Here is a 16453-nt window from a genome sequence, read left to right as displayed (position 1 = left end):
AATGGCTAAACTCTTCACAGCTATGAAGACACACAAGGATTTGTAGAACTGTCTGTTTAGCAGAGTGTGGGGATAGTAGAGGGGAGAAGTGTGTGATTTTTGCTTATACTACAGCTTCAGGAAGAAGTGCCTGTGACTGACTGAAAACTAGGGGATTATCTTGCTCTGAATTTCTACTCCCACATGCCCAAGTATGTATGCATAGTTTTGAGTGGTTGTTGGTTTATAATTAGTGAAATTGTGAGTGAATGTAGCCTTCCATTTAAGCACCCACAGGGCTGGGTTAGTCACTGTCCTCAATTCAGAATGTTAGATTTCTGATTTAATATGTTCCAGCTGGGCAGGACTGCTCAATGCATTTGTCTTGAGTCTTTGTAACTGTTTAGTTTATAGGGCCATGATCATGAAGAACTTTGGAAATTGTTACTTTTCCAATAGCTTTTTCAGTTTGGGTAAAGAACCTCCCAGAAGAATTTTACATCTGTAATTACGGGCACTGATTACGCTCACATTCCTCTCAGGTCAGCTAAAAGTCCTTGCAACCCCAAAAATAGTACAGTGTTTTACTCCCAAAGTTAATGACAGCAGCTCTGTGTAAGTGCTGCAGGGGTTCTCCAAGAAGTCTGGAATATTTTCAGCAGTTGCTCCTCTAACATGAAGTTACATAGACATAGTTTGTGTGGATTATATAACACATAGCACAGACAATTCTAATCCTTTGGGATGTTGTTAATAGATCTACATGATTTATGGTGATTGAGTACTAAGTCTGGAATGGAAAATTAGATTTTTAAGAAAACAACTTGTGTATTAAAGATTTAATATTAGATTTAGGTTTATGTGGACTAGATAAAACACACAAACGAAGGAACTTGGCATTACTAGGGCACATATCTGCATTTCAGAATCTTAAAGCTCTTAAACAGATAACTTGCCATGATTATGTTAAAAATATACTGTACAGTGAAGAATAAAAGCTGTATTTTTGGAATCAATTTGTTGCCTGTAAAATGCACTTGATATGAATCTCAATTTGAACTTTAAAATGCATTTTTAATACTCATGCAGTTCTGATTTTTATGACCTCTTTATGGTTTTATTATTTTTCCCTTCTTATGCTGTCTTTTGAGTTTTTATTTTGTTTTACAACACCTTTTGAATATTTTGGGGAAAGCAATTTAATGTCTTCCTGAATTTAACATTACTATTTGTAGGAGAAAGACACATGATTCAGATGGAGTAAGATCAAAGTTTCGGACCTGCAATGAAGACCATGTTTTTGGCAATAATGTTTTTATTGTAGTTTTTGCTTTTTAAAAAAATTGTACTCAAATTAACTCTCCTGAAAGTTTCTTGAAAGACTGAAAAAAGTATTCACTGTAAAATTGCTTGGATTTTGTAATTTCTTAATAGTTTCATGTAGATATAATATGCTGATCTTTTATGCCATTAATTCAAAATTTTTATTTCTATCACAAATTCTTGCTTGAAGGTGATTGTTAAAAGTATAAAATATTTTTTAGCTTCTTTCATAACTATAGGTGCTCCAGTTTGTGTTAGCTGATGTTTACTCTCTTTTAACTTTATCATACTGTCAGTCACTGGTCTTTAAATTTAGCCTAATATGCAGCCTGAATAATTGGGTTACAATAATTGGTAGGTGAAGGGCTCTCTGTGTCTTTCTGTCAGAGGAGTAGGAGGGTTGCTGAGGATCAAGAGCCACTTAGTCATTATTAACACAATTCATTAACTAGTCCATTTTTATCTCTTCCCTTTCAGCTCATAAAAACTATTCAAATTACAAAGTCCATCAGTTAAATTCCTTAGAAGTGTTTAAAGGTTTTTTTTAAAATTCTTAGTCCTATTGCTTTAAAAAGTGAAATCTAATTCTGTAAAAGACTTCTCTAATAGGTATCTGTGGCTAATTGTACTTCAGTTATTTAATCACTTAGAATTTTTGATTTCCTAGTCCTCCCAAATATTTAATCCATGCATACACCTTCCATTTAAGGTGACTTTGAGCAGTAATTTCCACAGGACTTTGGAATTTGGTGTTCCTCTCTCACTGTGCCACACAGTATGAAACAGAAGGGGGAAACCCCTTCTGCCCTGTAGAAACTGTTAAGAAGTCTGACTGCCCTTCACAGCTATTTCAACAAAGTTGTAATGGAGCCATTTTTTCCCTCTATAATAATTGTTTTCTTTATATACAGGCAAGCTAAAATAGATGGGCAGGCAGCAAATGCTAAGCTTGAGGAAATGACTAAATTGAGAGAGAAGCTTCACAGCCAATTGGAGAGAAAGGTATTCTAGACAGAGGAATAAGTTCTATTGCAATTGAAGGGTCTGTCAGTTTCTTAATGCTGATGTTAAATTATTTGCAAGTTGTTTTCTAGCTTGTTTTATGGGAGTATATTTTGTTCAGGGAAGCTCGGATCATGTCTGGATAATACATTTATTCTTTCTAGGAAGAAGACGTGATATCTGCTCAGGAAAGAGAAACAGCATCTGACAAACGCTTGCAGCAAATCCAGTCTAGTTTAAAACAATTAGAAACCAGGTAAAGAGCTCACTGGGTGTTACTAACAGGATGCATGCAAAAATGATGCCTTGATTTTGCAAAAATAGAGTAGTTGTTTGTCTTTGTATGTTTTATGATAGACATGTAACAAACCATTGCTGCTTAAGAGGGCACCCCTATGTTGCCAAAGTGCTCACTGTGGATATTTAGAACTGTGTATTTCATTGAACCAGCTGCACTTGTGAACTTTCTGAGGTTTTAGTTAGGATCCCTCTGAAGCTCTCTTGCCCTTTCTCATGCCTACCAATACTGACAGTTGTAATTAAACAATAAGAATTTCTGAGCTGTTCTAAAAATTTACCAGTGGTTTTCTTTTAATATTATAGCTGCAAATTCATTGCCTACATCCAATTATTCTGTTTCCTTCACAGAGGAGAACTTTATTTCTTGTGGGGCTGTTCTATTCTGGTTTAATATAGAACATTTTCAGAGATGTATCCCAGGATAGCAACGTTATTCTCAAGATCTTCTGAGTTAACTCCTTTAATTCTGTTTCTTTCTAGGACTTGATTAATATCAAAAACAAGCAGAAAACAATGCAGTTTTGGCAACTTATGAATAGATGCTTCCTATTAGTTTGAATGGATGAGTGTCTTAATTAACCATGTTATCGTTAAATGAATAAAACTACTTCTGTCTTGCAGATTACTTGTTACTGTCCAAGATGCTGAACAACTGAGAACAGAAAGAGCAGCCCTAGAGGAACAAATCAGAGAGCTTCAGGCCAAGGCTGCTAACCTAGAAAGTGAGAAGTATGATGCTGTTGCAAAAGTCCAAGATTGCATACAGCTCTTGGAAGAAGCTAATCTGGAAAAAAGTCAGGTTGGTCATTGGATTTTCCAAAATTTTTGCCAGAGTTTCTTATCACATGCTTAGAAACAAATTCTGCTGTCAGAATGAAAAGGAAGGTTCTGTTTTGAATTTATAACTTAAAAATGGCTAGGAAAGAAAGCTAAACTGAAGGGATGTTTTTGTTCTAGGAGGGATATAGGTCACCAAGAGAGAGATTTGTGTTCTGAAATGTTAAGAAGTGACTGAGTAATGAGTGGGTGAAGTCTGCAGTCAGGAAAAGATTGAAAATATGTTTATTAATCTGTTATAAAAGTGTGGAAAAAATTCAAATGTATCATATTGGCTGCGGAGTTTAGTCTTTCCAGTCAAAAACAGGTTTAGGAGATAGTGTGGATCTCTCTTAAGAACACATTCACACAATTCTCAGTGGTGCTTGATACAATTACTAACAGGATTTTTTAAAAAAAGCCTTTAAACATAGTGCCCCTTCATGTGCAGTTTTGATCAGCCCATTTCAGACAAGACAGAGGAGACCTAGGAAGAAGTGCAGGAGGAGTCAACAAAGAAATCTAGACATGTGAAAAGGCCTTAAAAGAAATTTTTATATACAATCTATCGTTAAATGTCTAGGATCATATGTATGCCAAAAGTACATATACAAAAACTGTGACATTCACAATCCACCAAAACTTCCTAAAGAACAGGACCTAATCCAGCAAGTCTTGATATGCCTGTTGAAAGAAAAATTAGACCTCCTGTTTTCACAATTCTTAACTTTCCTAAAGAGTCTGCTCTTTGCCTCTTTAGAAAGTAGGATACTCTTGTCTAATACAGGCTTTTTGTGTTTTGATGCTCAGGTTCAGTTCCAGTCAGACTTTTGGAAAATTGTGTTTGCTGGCAAGACAGAACTTTAATGCCCATCTCAGACATTGTAGCCATTTGTAGCCATCAGTAGGTGAAACTTGGTTTGGTTAATTTGGTGGGAATACAGATCTTAGAATTGATTCTGTTTGGGCTCAACAGTTCAACACTTTTGAGCAGTTAAAAAGATAAACACTTCCTTTTACCGTGGAAATTGCTTCTTAAACTCGAGGAGACAAAACAAAGCAGACTTAATTAACTGATCTGGCTAACACATCCTTAATTTTTTAAATTGGGAAGTCTGTTAGTGAACAAGATTAAAAAATGCACATTAATATACATATCTGTGAACACTTAGTGTCATAAACTGGTTTTCCCTACTCTATAAGACGTTATCTTGGGTTAAAGAAAATCTTGCAGAGGAGGTGGGACCTTGTATGGAATAGAGACTCCTCCCTCCCAGACCTACTGCAAATTTAAAAACAAATAATGAGACTTACGAAGAAGGAGTAGAAACAAAGTAACAATTTTTACTAAAAAAAAAAAAAGGCAGACCAAAATAAAAGAACAAACACACAATAACAAGAGTATTAGCCAATCACTCTGTCCACTTCCGTGTTGCTGAGTGGACAAAGCAGTTCTGGCGCTGCCACGCGGGAAGCAGCAACCATGGTGACAGCGGCAGTAAGAGAGAGCTTCGGCGGGCAGCGCCCGCGCCAGGCGCTCGGGACGCACACCTCGCTTCGCGCAGTCGGGAGCGGAGGGTGAAAAAAAGACAAGATAATATGGCTTAAAATTTAACTATATTGCTGCAAACTTTTGAATTTGCTGAGACTTTGCAAAATGTAATGTAATGTAATTGTTTGCAAGTAGGGCCAGCCCAAGCAGTGGGCAGTTAAGATAAAAAGAGGACTGGAGCTAACTTGAGTATGTGCAACCAAGATAACAGGACCTGCTTGAATGGAGAAGCAGCACATGAGAAGTGCTTTCTAACACAGAGTCGGGGGGGGGAAGCAGAACCTGGACATAAGGGGGGGTGTGAAGAATAGTGAACAACATAAGTCATAAACAACAAAATGTATAATTCCATGATGTAAATCTACAGCCTGCCTGTAATAGATAATATTTAGAGCTAACTGCATAAAAGGGCTGAATTTTTGTATACCCGGTGGACACGTACTTGAAGGCACGGGCCTCCTGCGTGACATGGCCGTGGCCAGGCCGTAATAAATTGGTGCTTTACTATCAATATCTAGATTTTCTTTAAATCAAGGGCGCAGAGCGCGCCAGTACCAGCGAGAGGCGGGGCAGGCACGGGGGACCGGCGGAAGCCGGCTGTTGCAGCAGGGGAGCGGCGGGAGCGGCCGTCCCGGCGCAGAGGAGCGCGCTGCGACGAGCCGGCACGGGATGCCGCTGGATAATCCCAGGTTGGAGACTGCAGCAAAAACTGGTGCGACTCTGTCAGGGGCGGCCCCTCAGCGTGCGGCTGTGTGGGCAAACCGGGGTGTCGTTATCAGCACATGGTGATACAGAGACATTACAAGAGAATCTAAACTGTAACAGAGGTTGAGGTAGAAATTTTAATAATGCTGCTTCTTTAACGCTATAAAACACACAAAGCTAAGCTTATAAACAGATATCAGAAGAATTTTAAGAGTAGTTTGAGCAATAAAAAACAAAGTTGAATTCTATAAGAGCAGTAAAAGAGATTATGATCAATGAAGTGGCATGTTAACCTACAGATTTAGCTTATTTCATTCATTAAGGACTTTTTATGTCTTTCTCCTTTATGCATATACACATTCTCTGTGCCACCTAGGGTTCTTGATAGGTGAGATCAAAAATCCTATATTCCCTAATCTTTTCAGACCAGTATCATATTGTAACATCAGTAGATTTCTTACATCCACCAGAAGACTGATTCCTCGCTATACCTTTTTCTGTAATTCTCACCATTTTTTCTTATGTTATAGAGCTGTTTGGTTCAGTGCATCCAACAGGAAAGGGTCTGCATACATATTCCTTTGTTGCTTATACATTTTTATTAATTTTGTTTTTCTGGCAGATGAGTAATTTACTATATGAACCATAAAAAACCGTAGTCTATATAGGAGTGTGTGTGTGTTTATATACAGGTATAGAGTTTTTGAGCAGTGACTATGTGTGTTTTCTTTGCTCTGTGCTAGACACTGTGTCACACTGAAGTATCAGTCATATTTAAATTTGTTAATTTTTTTCTAGGCACTCTTTGGGGAGAAACAAAAGGACGAAGAGATCAAAAAAATGAAAGATGAAATGTCTCAACTTACAGAAGATACTGCTGCAAGAATTAGAAAGGCAGTAAGTTATGACATTTAGAAAGAATGGGAAGATTGTTTTGGGTTTCCTCAGGGTGAAAAACTATTGCTGTTGTATGGCCATCACAGGCAGGTTTCTTACAAATGTTTTGATAATATAAGTGGCAAGGCAGCATGCTGATAGTACCATACTCCTCAGCTTTGCTGCCTAGACATGTTTTCTTCTGAACTAAATGGTATTTTTAAGTCTCTCAACTGAAACTATTGATGTCTGTGCAGACACTGGTGTAGGCAAGGCTGCACTGTGAAGATGTAGAGATTGATACTTTTGGTGTCTTGATTTGTGCTTTTTTTCTCAATGCCCTCAGTTAATGTAGGATGGATTGATAATCATTCTTGTATAATGTTTATGTCATAAGATTTGTCAGTTATCACAGTCCCAGATATTTTCATATATGCACCACATATAGACACTATATATGTATATGTCAAAAAGCAACACGGAAAAGTACTTTTTGGGACTAATTTATTGGTTTTACTTTTTTCGCTCACAGGTAAATGCTGCAAAGAGGCAATGTAACATGCAGATTTCTCAGCTAACAGAAGAAGTTTCAGCTCTTCAGATGGTATGGAGTTGACTGATAAAAACATTTTTGATAGCAAAAATTTGAGACTTCTAGTTATTGCTGATCAAATAAAATAGTATATTCCAGTAAAAGTAAGTCTACTAACATGATTAATGAGTAGTTGTGTAGGACAATCTGGTATTACTGTAGAGCATGTCTCCAGACACTAGTTCACAAACATTTTGACAATGAGATCTGTACTCTAGAAAATATTTCCTACATGATGCTGTTTCTCAAGTATTCCTGTTTCTTTCAGAGATAAGCATGGAAAGCTGAGTTTTGCATATCTGTAGTTGAGTATGTAGAAATGAAGTGTGTGAAAGCTGATGAAGTATCCTAAGACAAAGTCTGTGCATCACAATCATTATATTCTTGAATGAACCAGTAACTTATAATAAAGTATACAGGTGACCAGAAGAACTCAGTGCTTAATGCACTTATTTTTGCATTGAATTTATTTTAGAAAGGTTTCATTTTACATGTCGTTGTATATTGAATGCTCCTATAGAGAAAATAATGAGCAGGTAAATAATAATCAAATGCATAGATAGCAGCAGCAAGAACTACATTTACAGTGGGTGGGGCTTGGCTTTGGTACTTTTTGAATTTTCATTTTGATTCATTAGATCTATTTAAAAATTACTTTTAAAAATAGGAATGTGGAGAAAAACAAAATCAAATTGAACGAGCCATTAGGGAAAAGAGAGCAGTGGAAGAAGAACTTGAAAAGGTAAGACAATTGTATGTATTTTTACATCCCATTTAAGATCTCTTTTCAGAAGGAAAAGATATATTGATTTTCCCCCTTTTTCTTGTGTTTTTACCTTAATGTTCTTATTTTGTTTTGAGTGGCTTTTCTCAATTGTAAATTTTCATGTAATTTCTTTAAGGTTGGTTGGTTATTTGGTTGGGTTTTCATTAAATCTAGAAAGAGTTTTAAAGCTGCAACACTAAAGTGAAAAAGAAGGTTCTTTGAAACTGTAAAAATGTAAAAGAAAGATGTTTAACATACCTGAAAGAATCCTGGTACATATTCCAGTTAAGCTCAATAGATAGAAAAATAAATAAATGTCAGGCCAGATCACATCATTGAAAACTTTTTTCAAGTAGCAGCAGCTCAGCAACAATGATGGAAATTCAGTTCTGTTTTAAATCACTGGAAAATAGAATGGAATGAGGAGTAAGTAGCTGCCTTGTAAGTACTACACTGCCAGTCACCAGGGGAAAGTAAAGAAGATCTTACATGTACATTTACTCTTCTTCAGATTTCAAGGGAAAACAGAGTACATGAATCTGACAATAGAAAACTAGAGCAGCTGTATCAGAAGTACTTACTTGCAGAAGCTGCAAAAGATGACCTTCAGCTAAGTCTACAGACAACACAAAATAAACTGAAACAACTGGAAGTGAAGTAGGTGGTGTTACAGATGTTACAGCAATAAGAAGAGAAAGCAATGGAAATTATTTCTGACTATTTAAATTGTTGAATACGTGGTAGGGTTTTGTCATATCTTTTTAATAAGTAGCAAACGTTGTATCAAGACACCATGATTTTGAAACATCTTAAGATTAATTTTTATCAATTCCATCATCTTGATAAAATTCTTTGCTGACTTTTGTGTAGTTCTAGCTGTCAAGCCCATTAAACGTGTTTAGCTGGTACAAACTTTCACAAAGAAATGGTAAAACAGCTGTACTGGGTCAAACCAAAGTTCTGTCCCAGTCTGTATCTTTTGTTCTCTAGTTCAGTAGTTGTTCAATTCTTGAGTTCCAACAAGATTTTCCTTCTCTTTCAGCTCTGAGGAAGAGAAATCTCATTGCCAGGAAGTTATCTGTAAATTGCAAAGCATTCTGGATTCAGAACGAGAAAAGAGTGCCTTTGTCAGTGAACAAAGACTAAAACTTCAGCAAGAGAATGAACAACTGCAAGAAGAAATAGAGGGTTTGAGGAAACTGGCGATAGAGGCTCAACAAAAAGCTAAAATAAAGGTATGGTTTATATGTTATTTTAATTGTAATGTAAGACTGATATTTGTTTAATAAGGCAGCAGTTCCAAGAGAAAATCATTAAATGTTTAAATTAAGGTTAGAAGTTTTTATGGTGCTTTCTGGTTGCTGCTTAAAAGTAATATTGTAGCATTGTGCTTCCTTGGAATCTAATGGGTCATTCAGTCTCTGCTAATGAAATTGTATTTTAATATGTATTAAATTCTCCTTGATAAGAAGATCCAAAATGTTCTTTGTTTTTTATAAGATAAATAGATTAAATAATATTGCCATTTTTCATTTATTTATTGTCTCTAATATGGTAGAAATCTCTCTATGACTTTCAGTCTGGAGTATTCCTCTATTTGTATGTCCACCATGTTGCCAGGGCAGTGTGTAACTGATAAATAATTTAATAGTGTGGTTGTCAAACTTTGGTTCTGTATTTTCTGGACAGAGAACATTCTTTCATAAGAGTAGTTGCAAACAAGTTAATTAGCTGAAAGATGATTCTTTTTGAATATGTTCCATTAGGTGCACCTTAACAGACTGCATGTAGGGTAATGCATTGGTAGTAACCTCAGCAGATTCACGGTGCCTTTGGCTTCTCGAGGGAGGAACAGCTTAAATCCTTTATGTGCTTTCTGAACATATAAAGCTGGTGCTTTCCTCTCTGCAGTATAAAGATACTGAAAAGGGATCTAAGAATTTGCAGCACTGAAGACAAACTCAGTAAGCAGTTCTCAAGTTACGAATGGTGATCATCTCAAATCTGGTTTCTTCCTTGCACCACAAGATAAAGGAAGCTGTCAGATTTAACTTGAAATCTGGTCCAACTTCAGAACCCTTTGCTCAAACATAGCTTAAAAATAAAGGATTAGAGTCTTGTAAAAGATAGGTAGTGGTTGTAAAGCATATACGACATCTTTGTCTCATTCAAACAGGCTTCCATTATAGTCACAGATAAGATTTACTGCTTGCTTTTATTTCCCTCTGATGTACAAAGGATTTCAGATGCAGTTAAGAAACTCCTAATACATTTTAGCTAGACAAAAAAGGAAGAGCATGTTTCTGTGAAGAAAACACAAGGAGAAGGATAAAGATTATTTAGAAAAACGAAGGAAACACAACTCATTATCTTTTATTGTCAGTTGTACTATTTGCTTAAATTAGCTTTGGGAACATGTATCTTTGAGCATGTAATTGCAAGTGTAATTATTGTGTGTTACATGCTTTCAACATGTATTTATGAATTTAACTCGAGCATTGTAAAACAAAACAAAAAAACTGAAGAGTGAGAGACTTGATTGTACCTGATTTGTGGTTTTTTTGTAGATAAGCACAATGGAGCATGAGCATGCTGTGAAAGAACATGGGTATGAAGCACGACTCAAGGAAATTGAAACCACCAGTCAGAAGTCCACTGCTGAGCTTCGATGTCTGTTAGTAGCTCAGCAACAAGCAACCAACCGGTGGAAAGAAGAAGTAAAAAATCTTACTGAAACTGCAGAAGCCAGGATCAGAAAGCTGAAGTAAGTGCAGTGTCGTTCCTCTTCTGCAATGTGTTAGTGTTTTGTTACTGTGTGGTGTAGGACCAGTAGACCTGTGGTGAAAAAAACAACTGGACTAGCTGATGTGCTTCCAGCAAAACAAGGAAGAATAATCTAAATATAACTTTGGATGCTCTTTGTGAAGTTAGCACTGAAGTAAAAATTTCACTTCTTGTTGATAATATGTGAGTTTTTATAGTGATAAAATAAATGGAACATATTACTTTTAATTTTCTCTTTCAAGATACAGCACACTCAATTTAGAGAAATTTAGCTTTGAGTTGGAAAAACTTCTATGCCTGTTCAGAAAAGTCACCATAACATCAGTTGTGGAGTGAGTCTCCAGATTTCTAGAATAAACTGAGAACAAAAATTTATGGGAATACACATCTAATGTTCTCTTCTGAGCAGTTGCTGTCTTAAATGAAGACCAAAATAGGTTGTGTGATTGTCCTAAGAAAAAATATGATACAAACTTTATCCTAATTCATCCATGTTACCAAGTAACTGGCTGATACTTGAATTCACAACACAATATATAAGTTTTCCAAGTTTGCCTTATGCTTTATTTCTTTCTAAGCTCAGGAAACTCTGTCAGCTCAAGCAGACTATAAATTAGAGATTAGCCTGATGATTTTATAGTACTACATAGAAGTTTGTCCTCAAGATCTCTTCCTCTTCCAAATTGGTTGAAAATTGGAAGACATTAACAGACTGGTACATAGTAAGTCCTAAACCAGAAAGCTTGATTTCATAAGTCTCATTTTAAAATGAAAATGTTTAGAGAAGAATATAACATTGCATATATTATTACCTTCCAGTGGTTTTCAGAAGAAACATTCAAGATATGCCACTCTGTTAACTTGATAAATTTGAAATGACCCTTTAATCACTTAAAGTACAGGATGCACTCATGGATGGTTCTTTGCTCAGACTGATTTCAGAAGCTGCTTATAATGTTAACAAGGAAGCAAAGCTTTTGCCCTATTAAAATTGGGAACTGGTGAATCTTAGCTTTCATTTCCTTTGAAGTAATCTTGGGAATTTTTTGTGTTTTATTATTATAATGCTTTACATAATCTCAGCTCAAATCATAGTATTTTCAGTACCTCATGCAATTTTTAGTTACAATTTTTTAAGCATAGCTTGGCATTTCTTGGCTGTCAGAGTGCCAATGATATGAGTGGAATTAGAACTCAAGTTTCTAAACATGAGCAAGGAAAATCAATTCCTGAAGGTGTTGCCTACAAAAAAATCCACCCTACCACTGTTCAACCTGGTTTTCCATCTTTCTAGGGAAGTAGATGGTCATGTTTACTTCTCCAAAGTAACCTGTTACCAGGGTTTGTTACCTTATTTGTTCAGATATAGGCTGGCTTTATTTTCCCTTAAAATATACTGCATTTTGCAAGTATTCTTAAATAGTTTTTTAACATCTTTTGTCAATGCAGTAACTGGAGAAGAAATGTATTTTGCAGTGTTTCATGCTAAGGTAAATTTTAGCTCTTAAACCCATGGTTTATTTTCTGTAAATCAAAATACAAAAACTCACAGTTGAGCCATCTGGGTTCAGAACTAGATCCTGAATGTAGTTCAGCAAGCTCCAATTAAAAGAGAAAAATTGCAGACTTCCAAAACCATTAAAGCTCTCTGTGAAACAGCTGGTTTCCTTCTAAAAGATTTAATATTAAGTGTTAAAATGTTGTCACAGCAGACAGAAAGATTTAGACCTTACTTATCTGCAGCAAAACGCTGACTTAGAAAATACAACACATGTGACAGGAAGTCTGCTTTGTGAATCTGGATGAAATATAGGTAGTAAGTTTTGAAAACGTATCTGTTTATGTGAGTTCAGTAGATATTTTAGTGCAAGTCTAAAGGCCAGGTCAGTTACTTTTTAAGATGATTTTGCATGTTATGCCTTTTTTTTAAGCTAGAAATGGAAGTTTTTATCAGACATGTGCTCTACCTTGCAAGGAAACTGGCAATAGGAACAGGAAGGTTGTCATTTAGACTAACATGAAGAACTTCATATTAAATCCGTGCAGTGATGCACAGATGATATAGTGAGAAGTGGCTATAACAGAACCTATACATATTATCTGGAAATTTTAAAAACTAGCCTACTTTTCACATTATATACACTAACAGATACTGAGTTACATAGTGCGGAATGCAGGTGGTATGAAAATTAGCCCCTGAGTTACAATAAACACAAAAGTCCTTGCTTGTAATAGAAATGAATACTTATCGTATTGATTTTAATCTTATCACAATAACAGTGAGAATTTTGAGTGCAAGTGCAGAACAGCAAATCCCTTCTTAGTATGTTGTGAACTAACATCAAATTGCTGATTATTTAAAAAGCAGAATGATTTTGCAGCAACTGCACTTAGCAGGTGTCCTAGTTCAGCAGGAGGGACCAGTTAACACTGTGTGGGGGTGATCAAAGCTGTGTATTCTACCCCCTCTATTCATTTCCCAAGGACAATGGACCATTAGCAGCAGCTGCCCAGAGAGCCATTAGCACCTTCACACCCAGCGTTCAGCAATACCCCCTGGCTCCCAGAGTTAATTACCCATTGTGTGAGTCCCCACCCTGGGGGAGGGACTGGGTGCTTCCTGAGGGTACATAAGTGGTGGGTAAGAAGACCTCGGACACTTCTTGTTGGATCCAGAGGAGCAGCAGGACCTTGACAGGAGGAGATCACCACTCTTGACCAGACTACAGCCTTTACCTGCAACAGGTTTTTCACTTCCTTTTGCTTTGGACTTGGGGGAACCAGGCAGGTCTCAGCACAAGGGCAAACAAACCCCCTTGGGTTTGTGCCCCAGGACACTGGGTTATCCTGCTGGGTTTTGTGAGTTGAAAGCAATTTCTCTTTGTGTCAGTGTATTTGTTGTAATATTATTATTAAATTTTAGCTCTGGCTTATAATCTCTCTCGTGGTGAGTTCATTTCCCCTGCTGGTTCACCTTTAAACCAGCACAGCAGGGAAATTCCAGTAAGAACACTAATACAGAACACTAAAACCAGAGTAATACTGGTACTAGATTGATTAATTAATCTATTATTAATTAAAGATTCTGTTTCTAAGTCCTCTGGAGGCTAATGCAGGAAATGGTATCACCAAGCCTCATGGTAGGGTCCAAAGAAAAAGGGGATTCATAAATACATGAGCAAATGCAGAGGTTGTGGTGATGGCTCGTAGCAGAATTTCAGTTTTTAACAAAAATACAGTTTTTACAGGAATTCTTACTCTTACATCATACTAATGTGTTTTATAACTGAGTGCTTTTCAGGAAGTTATAAACTTCCTAACAAAGTCTTATCCATGTATATGGGGAGGTAGTTTACATTTCACCAGGAGTTCGCTGTTAGTGCAGCTTTTGTAAACATTGAATCAAGTGTCTCATTTGTTAGTGTAGGTGTTTCCTATTCCTTTGCCTTAAATTCATGATTTGCTGCTGGTTTTCAAGTTCTGTTCTTGTCACTTTCATTTTCCATGTGAAGATGTCTGAAACATTTTGGCTTCTTTACTAACTTTCCAGCAGCAGCTGCTAAGTTTTCCATATTATTTGCTGTTCATTTGTCATCTTTTAAGTCTGGCAGTGTTCTGTTGGTGAGGTGTAATCCATATGCATGAAGGACACATTAAATAAATACTTCTAAGCAATGAAGCAACATCAGTGAAGGCTAGGTGATTTTTGATTTTTAAAAAATTAAAAAGGAAAAGTAAATTTTCCTAAAATACGGTAGATCCATGGAAAACCTGTAAAGAAAACTGCTGATAAGTAAATTGATAGTTCCAGGCTTCATTGAAAATTATTCTGTGCTTTCCTGGATATTTGGATCTCATTCAAGTTAAACATGTACCTGTTGCTGATAAGGCTGAATTTGGAATTCAGAAGCACTGCTGAAACAGCAGGCAATGCATTGAATACTTGGAGACTAAACTGCACTGCTTTCTTCATAAAAATATATTATACTCTTCGGTTAGTAGTACAATAGAATGAGTGATTACATTTAAAGGTTGTAATCTTTCACATTCTATATAGGGGTTTAATTGGAAAACAGAAGTAAAGAACATTTATAAAGCTATCAAACTCCAAAATGTAACTCATAACACGAAAAGAACTTTTAAGTCTTGATGAACAATTTAACTATTATATGTTCATTAGTGTAGTAACTGATACTTTAGTTTCTTTTTTTTTTCTTTCCCCAATATAGCTGGAATGTTGTCCAAGTAATCTAAATAACCAAATTGGAATGTTGTGCAAGTAAACTAAGTAATCAAATCAGAATTAGACTTGATGTTGAAAAAGTTATTTTGATCTTCAGTGTCACTTTTCCACAAATGTGTGTAGAATTTGCTAAGAATTAGAAGTAATCCATGTTGCTGTTGTTGCTGATCTACAGGGTGTAGAGTTCTCAAGTTATAGGCTCTAAGATCACTGTCAGTTTTTATGTCCTGAAAATTTAAGGCGATCTGCCTTTGACAGTCGTGGTAAAGAATCAGTAGTAAGCACTTCCAGCTTTTTATTTTTCTTGTCTTCATTTGAAAGAATTTACTTTTGAAAGAATTGAGGAATATATATGCAAGTTTTTACAGACCCTTGCTTTCACTGAAGCATTATAACCTAACAGAGCAGTTCCTCTGGCTGTATTTGGGGGAAAGAGACTAGCTGGGACTGTTCTTGTTACCTTCTAGCATCAGTATAAAGCTCTGTAGTTCTTCAGACTTCAGCTGAGAAGCATGAATCAGCAATACCAAAGGAACACTTAGGAAATCTGTAAGTTGGAAGGAAACGAACTTCAGTAACTGTTGTCAAGTTGTAGTGGACAAGGAGCACAGGGGTCACAAGTGTCACTACAGGTAACACACTCAAAGGGAAAAAAAAGATAAAATGGAGAAGAAGGATGTTTCAAATTACAAGTTACACTATATATATTCTAAATCCCTCCTATGGTCACTCTCGCATAGGTCCATGACAGTGTCTATATACTCTGCCACAACTTCTAATTGGATATTACACACTTTCCAGATGTAAATTCAGTTTCATGAGAAATTATCAACATGCATTCCATTCCCACAGCCTGGTCTTTCTCAGCTTTCTTCTTATCTCATGTTTCAGTTATTGTACCAGTTTTCTCACAGTCTTTATTATCTACTTCTGTTCTCAGTCATTCAGGGAAACTACACTTGGTTTAGGTTGAAACTGTCTGCAGTTCCAACCCCTGTAAGTAACAACTGAACGCAGAACAGAATGAGGAGGAGTGAGACAGTTCTAGCAGCAGAATTGAGGCAAAACTAGGGTAATTCAATCTGCCAGCATTTGCTGAAAGAAAATAAAGTGGAAAGACAGTATGCAAGTTTTAAAAATAAGGATAGATGATTCATTCATTTTTTGAAGTCCACCTTGTACTTCATCTGTACTAAGATGAATGGACAGATGCAATAGATGGTTAATCTCATCTAACTGGTATATCAGTGTTTTTCATAGTTTTTTGTCATAATTCTGAGACTGAAGATAAGAATTGGGGTAAACAGAGAGCATTTTGCAGATAACCAGATAAACCCTTACCAGACTCTGCACTAGTGGCTAACACCAAGAGCTTATTTTTGTTGCACATGATTCTGGTTGGAACAGTTATCAGTCTAAGAGTCATATGGATAAGCAACGTGTCATACTGAATCAAATAACTGAATTATCCACAGAATGCCCTTCACTGGAGTAGATCTGGAAAACTGCAGACAG

General features: G+C 36.3%; 1 protein-coding gene across 3 annotated transcripts in view; it reads left to right on the top strand.

Annotated features, from left to right (window-relative positions):
- Nucleotides 1-16453, top strand: part of SCLT1 (sodium channel and clathrin linker 1) — a 39284-nt gene that overhangs the window by 12765 nt on the left and 10066 nt on the right. For 2 of the 3 annotated variants that reach the window (XM_071555594.1, XM_071555597.1), the window contains 10 exons: nucleotides 2214-2304; nucleotides 2469-2560; nucleotides 3226-3403; nucleotides 5508-5684; nucleotides 6476-6574; nucleotides 7086-7157; nucleotides 7813-7887; nucleotides 8423-8568; nucleotides 8954-9146; nucleotides 10479-10675. In XM_071555594.1, the coding sequence (XP_071411695.1) occupies nucleotides 2214-2304; nucleotides 2469-2560; nucleotides 3226-3403; nucleotides 5508-5684; nucleotides 6476-6574; nucleotides 7086-7157; nucleotides 7813-7887; nucleotides 8423-8568; nucleotides 8954-9146; nucleotides 10479-10675 (1320 nt within the window). The remainder of the gene's footprint in view (nucleotides 1-2213; nucleotides 2305-2468; nucleotides 2561-3225; nucleotides 3404-5507; nucleotides 5685-6475; nucleotides 6575-7085; nucleotides 7158-7812; nucleotides 7888-8422; nucleotides 8569-8953; nucleotides 9147-10478; nucleotides 10676-16453) is intronic. The other variant, XM_071555598.1, reaches the window with a different exon arrangement.

This window comes from Pithys albifrons, chromosome 5 (assembly GCF_047495875.1).
Source record: "Pithys albifrons albifrons isolate INPA30051 chromosome 5, PitAlb_v1, whole genome shotgun sequence".
In the NCBI taxonomy this organism is placed as follows: domain Eukaryota; kingdom Metazoa; phylum Chordata; class Aves; order Passeriformes; family Thamnophilidae; genus Pithys; species Pithys albifrons.
This window is presented reverse-complemented; position numbering and strand designations above follow the sequence as displayed.